Raw genomic sequence first — 11,748 nt, 5'->3', positions numbered from 1 at the left:
AGGGTTTACCTAGTTGCATCCGTGGCCAAAAAGTAAACATCATCTGGAGCATCAATCCAGCTGATCATGTGCATTTTCATAGGCCTTATTCCAGAGGTTTTGCTTCGGCCGTTCATATTGTTGCGGTTTATGACTGATCCTCGCTGAAAGAGAAAGCACCACCAATATAGTTAGAGATTAATTTTAGCCATTACAATAATACTGTCATCATGTTAAAATGACACAAATTTTAACACTGAAATAAGACCTCAATTAAAGAATCTTCTATAAGAATGTGCTGTGAAGGCAAAGGATGAAAAGAGAAGAGGCAAAAAAGAACAGACAAATGGATGTGTAGGGTTTAAGCAATGTTATCGAATTAGTAACAGTCAATGAAAATCAATCCAACAAACTCAATAGGCTATGGCATGGTTGAACCATGACATAGCCAGCTACCAATGCATCTACTGGAGTCTACTATAAGCTCAGAAAGAGGCGTGAAGGAATCAAAGACTATTTTAGTTTTCCTGTGAAATTAGGGCTGGGAAGGAAAATAAAAAGGTTTTCATCTTCAGAAAGTAGTAATGCTAGTTTCCCAGTGTGAAGAACAAGACCTGCTTGGAGATATAAATCACAAAACCCCATTAAGCCACACAGTCAGCCAAAATTCTAATACTGCATCCTTCATCCATATAGAATTTCCGAAATTGTAGCATCAACCACACAAGCATCCCATTACCTCACATATATGACCAGGTTTTTTGAAATGCAACAAAACTATTTCAATCAGGGTTTACAAATTCTGAAAGAGATTTTTGATAAAATAACATGCAACATCTTTATAATATTACTGATTAAATAGATTTGTTCTTATACGGAATCTATTTTGACAATTCTAATATCAAAGACATTTTTTTTTTAATATCTACATTATTATATAACCTGTATAAAATCAGTTATTTGTCCCCATAACAAAATTAAATACCAAGAAGGCTGCCAAACAGTTATGTAGAATGGAGACTATACATGATTGCATAACCACTATCGTTATCTCTAGTCTATTTTTCCATATTTGCATGGGTTGAACAAATCTGTTCTGCTACTTGGCATAGTTCTTCATTGTCTGATATACCAAACAAAGAAAACTGCCAAAACCTGTTGTATAATTCAAAATTTTTTCTTTCCTGGAATACATTTTTTTTTTTAATGGACTGGTTGCATTTTATCACACCAGTAGTAGAGGTTGTTAACCAGATACTTACAGGACTTGATTTCATAGAAATAAAAACAAAAACCTGATTTAAGAGATGCTGAACATTATTTTACAAGCTGCTGACAAAGAAAGATAAAATATCAAAGATATATGGTGAGGCCAGGTCTCCACCAGATATATTGACACAAAAGAAGAGGGAAATATGTGTGCTTGCTAAAAGTACGATTTTATTGAACAGCTGCAAAGCACGAGGCAACAAAATTGGAAAAAAATAAACAGGGAGACAGAGAAGTAAAAGGAAAGGAAAAGAATTTTGGTTTGGAGAGGGTGATAATATAAAGCTAAATATTTGGTCAGAGCATTTCCATCTTTCATTTAATATTTTCATTTCCAAAACACCACCATCTATCTCTGCAGCATTATGACCCATACAAGAACCTTGAAGCTGTGTCACTATTATATACCATTTAGAATAAAATAACTCTTGGGCACAAAAGCCTTTCAGTGATATTGCAAGCCAACAAATAAGAGTAGCTATAAAGTCTAGATGCATTTCCAGCAATATATGCCATGCAAGCTAACAATATAGCATATATATATATATATATATATATATATATATATACCAATTTGGGATTAAATTCTATAGAGTAGGGAAGCGAGATAACTGTAAACCTGCATTGTCTAGAAATGATGCAGCCAGGAAATCATCACATCTATACCATAACAAAAGATATTTCACTTTCTTTAAACTTCTAGAAACTTGGAGAAGCTTGTAACAGATGTGTGTACTACAGTGATTGCAGATTGAAAAGGAATGTTGTTGAATATTTTAAAAAATTAAAATTAAAAAGATAAAATACAACAGCAGAAAGAAAATTTGCTGATGATGACAGCAGACAAAACATGAAGCAAATTCATTTTCTATCCAGAAAGTGGATGGTAATGGCACATAAACACCAACTACATGATTTGTGTAGACTGTTCAAACCAGATTGAAATACCACTGGCCAGGTAATAGCTGGTGGAGACACTTGATTTCATGTATAGTCAATAAATGTATTATATGTACTGAATTGTGGGAGCCACCTGCAATTCTGAGCAACAGAAATGAGGGTAGGATATTCATATGGAAAAATGTTGGGAGAAAGGCCATTTGAAAGTACCCAAAAGTCAAAATGACTTTGCAATAATGTATTCCGCAGGGTGGGACAGAAATATTAAGTTTTATAAACTAATTTACTTTGTTTTCAATCATTAAAAAAAAAAATTTAACTCAACTTTCATTTATTCACCTTTAAGGTGGATGATAAAATTTACTTGCTGAACTTATTTCATCATGTAATAAATGTGTAAATTTAATTAACTTTTTTTCTTTTTAAATTTCCAAATATTTTGATAAATTTCACTATTTCACATTATTTAACCTTTGTATGTTGTTTTATAAACACTGAAAATGCAATAAAGTGCACAATTTTTCTACACTACAATTTTGTTTTTCATCATAGGTGAATATTGACATTTTATGTGGTGATATTTAAAAAACAAATTTTTAATAATTTTACATTTCAATGAATGCATTTTACCTGTAATTAGAGTACATTTAAGACAAAAATTCCAACATAGATTTATATGTATATAAAAAATATTTTGTATTATAACACCACATTATATCAATAAACAAGAAACTGAATAGTTGTTTTATGAAACCAACCTACATTTATAATTATTTTAGAATTAAATTGAAACAGACTGGGGTATATTTTAGTGAAGAAAAGGTAAAGAAAGAAACTGAAATATAATCTGGCCTTTGTTAAGATCAATACAGAAAATAGACGATTGAGAGTTGATTGTAGATAGTTCAATTTCATATATATATATATATACATACATACATATATAATATATATATATTAGGGAGGGGGGGAAAAAAGATCAATATTTCTTCTTGCAAAAATTCTCTGGCACCTCTTTTAAGGCCTTTTTTTTGGCAAGCAGGTCCAGCTACTGATTGCACACCAAGAGTATATTTATCAAAGTTTGGCCAAACAGATAAGAAATAGGAGAAAAAGATGGAGTTGAAACACTGCAGTAAGAGCTATATTAAATGTAATTTTTAACAAGTAGACGTGCAAGAGAGAGAAATATATATATATATAAATAAAAAAAGTATTATATTATTTAGAAGTATAAAAACACACTGGAATTCATCCACGCAGAGACAAGTGACTTAACAAGATGACCAAACCAAACTCTATAATACCTAAATAACATAAAACCTCGGAGCCAAAATGTTTGTTTACAGTGAATACTCCACTATGTATGCAAACATATACTTCAGTTCCAGTCGAAAAGCATACTAAAAACGTAGAATTACCTGAGTTTGCAGTGGTTAGCCAAAGAAATGATATCCCTCATTGAAATATAGTCCATCAAATCATTGAGACAGGGCACTGATTTCAACATTTAAGTGTAAAGCAACAGGTCTAATCTCAGCCTAAGCAAGTGTAACTGATAGTACAATGCTTAGAGTTGAGATGGTGACATTGGAAGTGTAACTTTGATTAAATGTTTAACAGTTCAAGTACAAAATTTAAATATTTTCTTTAATAAAATATAAAATTTGGCCAACAACAGAAAAAAAAAAAAAGTAAATTTTAAAAAACACTATGTTCAAATTAAGAGGCTGGGTGTTTGTTCATTTGGCAATCTAATTCGTAAGTGGAGTTAGCAGTTTTGTTTAAATAGATCCAATGTACTAAATGAACAACATCCAGCAGATAATATCAACAGCAACAGATCATTTCCAAGTAGCTTAGAAAGAAAGCTACTAATAGCAATAAAGATATCTCAAAGCTTCAGTAGAAGTGATCTATGGCTCGTCTTGCTTAAATTACAGTCAGTGAATTTAAGTATAGTAAAAGCCTAAGAGAAAATTGAGGGACAGCAAGTGGCCACTGCAAGACAGGTACCAAGAAAGTAAGAGCAGTGGAATGAATGAGGCAGCATTGTATATTGTCAACAAATGTCAGCAAACCTGGGAATTAGCCAATCCTTTGATGACCTGGTGCTTACCATTGTAGCTGGTGTTCTAAGAACACTTCCTGCTTGCCGAATTACTCCGAGGCCCTGTCGTTTAGCAGGAGGACCTAAAAGAGAAATTCTAATTGCTAGTATGTACTGAATAAGATTTTCTTTTGTATGGGTACTTCCAATTCTTAAGTAGGAATTAGGTTTTTTCCACAAGTTTTAAATGCTGCTCGTATCTCTTATTCTTCTCTCTCTATGTATATATTTTGAACAACAAAGATTCAACTGAACAGAAAGTATATCAATAACAACCTGTATTTCCAGTTAGGACTAGGAACCAATATGCTAATTTAGCATCAATCCAAACTACTCAAGATAATTGGGGCAGTTTAATGAACCGTGACAGTATAACAGTTTCAATGCTAAATATACCAAACAACAGAAAACAATGGAATGTGTTAAAATATATAAAAGAGAAGAGGAAAAACATACGCCTGACAAGTGATACTGGTCTGTGAATTTTCAAGATAATTTATATATTTTTCTTGTTTAGATACAAATGATCAAATGCACTGATTAGAAATTCAAAGGGAAAAGACAAAAAATACTGCAAATGTCATATTAGGTAAAACTTACAATTTTTAAAGTGAATCTGAAGGCTTAAATAGATTAGTCAAATTCTTTAGTAATTTTAAAGGAAAATTTATAAGCATTTTTGCAGGAGCTATTTATGGTCATAAATCAGTAAATGAAATGAAATTATTAAAAATAGCTTCAAATTAAGTTATTCTAAATTAATTGGAGTATCAACCAACTGTAAGACTGCAAATCGAATTAATGTTTAAATGAACAGCAAGGTAAGCTTTGAAGAGGATTTAATTGTATTCACACACACACACACACACACATTTTTTAAATTTTAGTTTTTGTATCAAAGATTAAAGAAAAGGCAGATTTTAACAGGGCAACTATTTTACTATATTCAAAATCTTAAATTTGGAATAAAATGAGGAATATATATCATATATATATTATCATCATCATCATCGTCGTTTAACGTCTGCTTTCCATGCTAGCATGGAAAGCAGACGTTAAATGACGATAATGATAAAAGGAACTTTTTAATTTATATTAGACTATCACAATAGATAAAGTCTATATTGCTTGTTTAAATTGCTCACAAAACAAATTTACTATTTAAAGAAGTTGAAAGGAGCTTTAGAGTGTGGTAATTGAGAAGCAAATATGCAAAATGTGTTAAGACGAAACATGAACATTAAATCATATGACTAAATGCAGGTCGCAGTTCTTTTAAATTTAAGTCTAAAGTATTTTAGAAACGGTGTTCTACTTCATGATGATAGCTGTCACAGAACCCTTGAGCAATATGTGCAAGGAAAGAAGGAGGGAGAAGCAGACACTGTATCGGATGAAGAGAAAAACACAAACACAAAAAGCAAACAATAAAAGCTGAATGAAAAACATCGCAGAGAAGAAATGATTTACTACCCATAAAGTTACATTTCTCCAACTCCTGAAGTATTTATAAATTTATACAAAGGCCTAATGTTAATTTTTTGCCTTCTTTCATGACTGCTATTCCTCACCCTTGTTAAAGTTTGCTAAGAGAACTTTGAAGTCACTCATGTGGAGGAGAGATTAATGACAGTGTGCAAAAGTAAAAAGAAAAAAAAAAATGATAGTAAAAAATTATAAAAGGGTACTGAATTTGGAAAAGACCAAAAAAAAGTTATTGTGACAATACATTCAGCCAAAGGATGCGTGGTTTTACACGTATGAATGAAAACAACAGTTTGAAATACATAACATGTTGGAATAAAATACATGCAGTCTTCTAATGAGGCAGAGTCTACAGTTTTCATAAAATGCTGTGAGGTACCTAGGTAAAATTAGTATTAGTGCAGTAGATATAAATGAAAGTTAGTAATAGTAGTGAAAACTAGCTGTAGAGATTATATTGTTTACAAATAAGCAACCAAAACAACTAATTTCTAACAAGGAATGGAAACAACTTCATACACCTACTGACAATGTAAAAATAAGTTGATTAAAGAGTGAGGTTAAAAAAAAATAAAAAAACACTACTCTTGTAAGATACAAACAAGATGGTAAGCAGAAATAATGGGTGAATTACTCTTACAAGGTGGAGAAAGTTGTCGTCAACAAACAGTCATGGGACTTGAACCCACATCTCCCAAGCCTCCAGCTGAGTGCTTTATCGCTAAGCTAAACTGTCCGCTGACAATCATCCACCAATTTAGATGCTAAATAACTTATTGAACAGCCATGTCATGTTGTTCAATAAGCTATTTAGTGTCTAAATCGGCAGATGAATATGTCTGCAGGCAGTTTAGCTTAACGGTAAAGCACTCAGCTGGAGTCTTGGGAGGTGCGGGTTCAAGTCCCATGACTGTTTGTTGACAACTTTTTAAACCTGGTATGGGTAATTCACCCATTATTTCTGCTGTTCTAACAGCATTATTACATTTGAAAAAATACCTTGTTTGTATCGTACACTACTCTTGTAAGTTGAATCTAACAACTTCCACCTGAATTCCTGTTGTAAATACATTTGCACACCAACACAGGAACCAATGTATGGACTTTACAACTTATTTATACATAGTGATATCACTATCACCACTAGTAATGCTGTTGTTTGTTATTGCTGGCTACTATGAAGTAGCACTAATTTGTTGACAAGACCAGTTCACAACCAGAGTTAATTAACCGCTAACTACACTGCCTAAAAACAAATGATTGCCATAGCCTTGCATTTCCACCCTCTACAAATCTTGGACTTCATAACCAATGCAACAAACCATTATCTTTTAGTAATAATTGAATTTGTAACAGGCGTGGTGGTTCATTCCATTGCTTAAATAGGAGAAATGTTGTAAAATAAAAGAACATGCAAAGGGAATAGGTAATGTTTACAAATTAACAGATTTGGTTTTGTTAAACCTTTAGTTCATATGCAAAGTATAGCAAATAACCAACAATACAAATGTTTGGAAACCAAAAACAATGATTATACTCATGCAAAACAATGGTTCATAAACAAGGATACATCATATACAAAAACGATAAAATGACACCATCTTTAAAAAAATACATGTGCTTTTTTTTAGATGCCTATGGTTTTAGTTTTGTATTATCTTTTTCTCTCCATTTCTTAAGTTGTTTGTTTTAATTTAGAGATTTATATTTACAGTTCTGTTTTTACAAGAATGGGAAACTATGGTTTAAAATGTTTGGTGAGTTTTATTCACTATATTGTTTTAAAAATTCTAATTGCAAATTAACATCAACAAGCAATTTTGGGCCCATTTAAATATGTGAAAAATTAAACTAGGGAAAAATTTTCACAAATTTCTGCAAATTAAAACACTTGAAGTCAGAGTTTAAACAATTTTACTGGATCATTCCATAGCGATAAAAGAAAAAAAAACAAAAAAAAAAAACAAGGTGGAGAAAGATGGAGTACACTTTTGAATACTAATTAAAAATAGAAATATCTCTTATCTCTGTAGTGAGGTGATCAAGTAGTTTACTCACCATCCAAACCATTGCTTTGTTCATATCCTCTCTTCTTCATAATGGAAGGCTGACTTGTTGAGACTCGCGGGACTATAGGTTCCATCTTCGGTTCTGGAAGCAGAGAAGTATTAGAACGTGTGAACTTTTTACACTTTATACTATACAGACAACAAAGATATTTATTGAGGCTTAAAACTTTATCAGAGCAAACACATTTAAGAGTCTGGTGAGGCAATAACAAGATGATACATGCGACAGGGCTACACATTGATTAAAGTCCCATATGAAGTTGATTACATTTTATTAGGTTGTCACACCACAAGCAGACAATTATGTACTTGCTTCAGAATGTCACAGGACAGAGCTGCTCAACTACATGCCTTTGTTCTGTTACAATTCAGAAGACAAGATTCTAAGCAAAATATTCACTAAGCCTTAAGACTTCATTGAAATATCAATGAAAGAGAAAGAGAGAGAGAGAGAGAGAGAGAGAGAGAGAGAGAGAGAGAGAGAGAGGAGGGAAAAGAGAAAAAGAGGAGATGAGTAAGAGATTCAACTACAACACACAAAAATATACCTTTATATTTGTAAGAATAAGAAAGCATCACTCTATAGACAGGTTTGACAAATATGAAACATCAAGTGCAGAGATACACACACAAATACACAATTATGGAAACAGGTACCTAATTCCAATATGAGAAGGAAAGAGTATTTCCATATGCAATATTTAGTTTGCACTGTTCAAGGCAGAAGGCAAACATTTTGCAATAAATAGTAATATATGTTCTACTGCAGTCACAAAAATAGCTTGTTCCTTAGATACCAAATGACATCTAGAACAAAAATGCTTTTGGACAGCAATGAGTCTCATTAAAGAAATATACTTTAATATACTTTAATTAAGGAGCTTGATAAATTACAGTGACCATTAAACCAGCTTCAAAAACAACAAAGAAAAAACAGGGTAAACAGTAACATTAGTGGCAGATGCTGACAAATGTTTAATTAAAAACTGAGAAGTCAAATTATATTGAGTTGATAAGTGAAACCCTCTAAGTGATGAGACAAAAGTATGAAACTAAAGGGAAGGAGTGCACAGATAGGGGTTATAGCTAAATATAAATACTAGTTAATGGAAAATCAAAATAATCTGGTTAGCCCACCCTAACATGGTCCTATGATAAAATAGTTACTAGTTGCTTTTTTCTTTACTTTTTTTTTTTTGAAAATTCATCCATGTTTTTTTTTTTTTTAAATTGTGTTTCTTTAATTTTTTTAAATATCATTTTAAGCAAGCAACCACAGGATCTTTATTGGAAATCATTATTAATGCTTAAACTGGTGAAGTGCTAGACTTGACATGCCAGTGAAAAAGACATTCTAGTTTCTTTGGGGAGGGAAAACTGTGTCTACATCAGGAACAATTCAGCAAATTTTGGAGTCAACCAGACATGTGCGCAAAGTGAAACAAGAGCAAACTTGTATAGTTCCATTGGTGATGGACAATCCTCACAATAGACACAAAAAGTTTCTCACCTGGTAAGCGTGTCATAGGTGAAGAGACTGGTGGGAAAGATAACCTCTGTGGTTGCTTTCTTTGATCACCTTCTGGTCTGCAGAACATAGAAGGTTTTTCCATTTTTATATCTATTCCAAGACGAGAGACAATGGACTCTAAAGTTGCAGGGGTTTTTGCTTTGATGTTCATAGATAGTCGGTTGCTGCCACCTTCTGTTAACCGCAACTGACCTATAAACAAATAATTATTCATCAGTACAAACTAAGCTGAAAATTAGGTGTAATATTAAATCATATTATTCATCTAGGATTCATGCAAACGTAGTGGTGGAGGAAAGTTTGTAAATAGATTAGAAAACACTAGTCCTAAACTTCCAATTTGGGGGGTTCATTTCTCTAATATTTTGGGTGACTGTGTGGGAGACAATGAAGACCTAGGTTGCCAAGAAACATTGAAACAGAGCCCATTTCTTCAGTGATGATAGAATCTGTACTATGTACTATCAGAAGGAAGATCAGTGAGAATAGGGAAGTCGAAAGAACCACAAGGCAAATAAGAAATACTAACAACTGCTTGAGAGAATAGTAGCATTGAAGAAGGCATGAATGAGGAAAACTTCACCTGGTGAAATCCTGCAGAACGCACAACTTGCTGACTCCGGGGTTTATTACTACTGCACACAAGTTGCAGCAAGACAACATTATTTAAGCAGAGTAGCTTTGGTTAGCATGCTGGCAGTTTAACAATTGGTCAAAATAGAAAAGCACCAGTTCATTGTTAGGTGTTTCGTGACAATGTAAAAATCTTGACCAAATAATTGGCCATTCCTTGCAGGATCTGTGATCCCCAGTGAGAAAAACAGTTTCAATTTTTTTTCAATAAAATACAAACATTTAAATCACTGTTGCTCAATTGAACAAGAAACAACAAAGAAGTTTTTTCTTTCTTTATTTTTTGCTTGTTTTAGAAAATATATTTAAAAAAAAAAAAGGTCAGCTGGTTTTTCTTTGTAAATAGTTTTTTAATATGGCCTTCCCAATACTGAGATAGATAAAGTGGATACACCAATTTTGTATTCTGTGTAAAACTACACCACTTCTTACAATAAAATCAATAACATTATTTTCATGCAAGGATTACTTTTTTTTTTCTCTTTTTTTCTTTTTAACATATGTATATTTCTGCAGAAATTTATTCAATTTACAGTTACTACTATTTAATGGGGAGGCACTTTATCAAGACAGTAAATCTTTTAATAAGGAGCACAACTATATGCAATCATCTACTGATCTTCAATCCATTGCTCATAGAATGAGACAGAATAGCTAGAAATTTGTCTTTCAATAAATTATGAGCAACGTACAGTAGATGTAAATATTTACATTTCAGCAGATTTCTACAGCAAATACAAAAGCTGCAAAAATGTTCTGCACCAGAAAATGTTGGTGGAAGTTCCCAACTGCTGTCGGCAAATACTTTATAATCATAAAAAAGAACTTATAAAAGAGGAAAAATTTACCATTATTGTCAGTGCGTTTTTCAGTGGAAGCTGTCAATGCATCAATGAGGTGTCCTTGAGAACCATCTTGAAATATTGGTAATCCGGCAGCTACAATAGAAGATTATTGTTTTAACAGATAACAAACACTGTACAATTGTATATTCCAAAAGAGTACAAATACTGCAGTGCATTAATAAAAATAATATCTTTGTAAGTGAATTGCAAGCATGGAAATGTATAAAGTGTTAGACATAAGAGTGATACACACAAGATTCTAGGGCAGTATGGTAATAGAGAAAGCAGATTTGATTAAATGTATTTGATTAAATGTGTATTTGATTAAATGCTTCGTGTAAATTGTTGATGGTTGATGGAGAATGTACTGGGAAAAGTACAGTGTGGTAGTTTGAGAGAGATGTGAAGGAGCAAAGGTTGTAATATACAGTCAGTGAGTTCAAAAAGCAAATTGCCAATATGTTATATTAGGTATAACTTGACAATGGGTGAACAGCTGAAGCAAAATGAAAATCTTTTCTTCCACTTTAGATTATTAGTTTCTATGAGTACTAACTGGAATGAAATATGTCAAAACAATAAAGAGTACAGTCTTGTGTACTCTTGAAGGAAGACATGCAGATAGTGGCAAGAAAGATAGCTAAGCCCCCAAATACATATAAGTTGACACAGTCAATTAAAGAGTGCACTGACAATACAGGTTACAATGAGCTGACTAGAACTCAGGGGCAGGTAAAAGACAATTGGTTTCTGGCGACTGAGTATAAACTGATTATCACCGAGAAAGTAAAGAGATTCAAGGTGATAAAAAAATTGAACATTTGTCATCATTTCCATTATATTAGAGATGAAAAGCATAAGATTTTAAGGATCAAAAAAGTCTTGCTTTTTTTTGCAAGTTTCTATACTTCATGTTAGATGAAACGT

At 32.4% G+C, this 11,748-nt stretch overlaps 1 protein-coding gene across 5 annotated transcripts in view; it reads right to left on the bottom strand.

Moving 5' to 3' along the window:
• The window catches only part of LOC106882880 (metastasis-associated protein MTA3), an 87,011-nt gene that overhangs the window by 4,320 nt on the left and 70,943 nt on the right, over window positions 1-11,748 (bottom strand). The window contains exons 16-20 of one of the 5 annotated variants that reach the window (XM_052967496.1): window positions 10,825-10,914; window positions 9,323-9,535; window positions 7,802-7,894; window positions 4,268-4,341; window positions 10-143 (exon numbers count right to left, since the gene is read on the bottom strand). In XM_052967496.1, the coding sequence (XP_052823456.1) occupies window positions 10-143; window positions 4,268-4,341; window positions 7,802-7,894; window positions 9,323-9,535; window positions 10,825-10,914 (604 nt within the window). Of the gene's footprint in view, window positions 1-9; window positions 144-4,108; window positions 4,342-7,801; window positions 7,895-9,322; window positions 9,536-10,824; window positions 10,915-11,748 lie in introns of those variants that run through there. The other 4 variants (XM_052967492.1, XM_052967493.1, XM_052967495.1 and 1 more) reach the window with 4 other exon arrangements.

Source organism: Octopus bimaculoides, chromosome 4, assembly GCF_001194135.2.
Source record: "Octopus bimaculoides isolate UCB-OBI-ISO-001 chromosome 4, ASM119413v2, whole genome shotgun sequence".
NCBI classification, from domain to species: Eukaryota; Metazoa; Mollusca; class Cephalopoda; order Octopoda; family Octopodidae; genus Octopus; species Octopus bimaculoides.
Note: the sequence above shows the minus strand (reverse complement) of the source record. Positions and strands in the feature narration are given on the sequence as shown.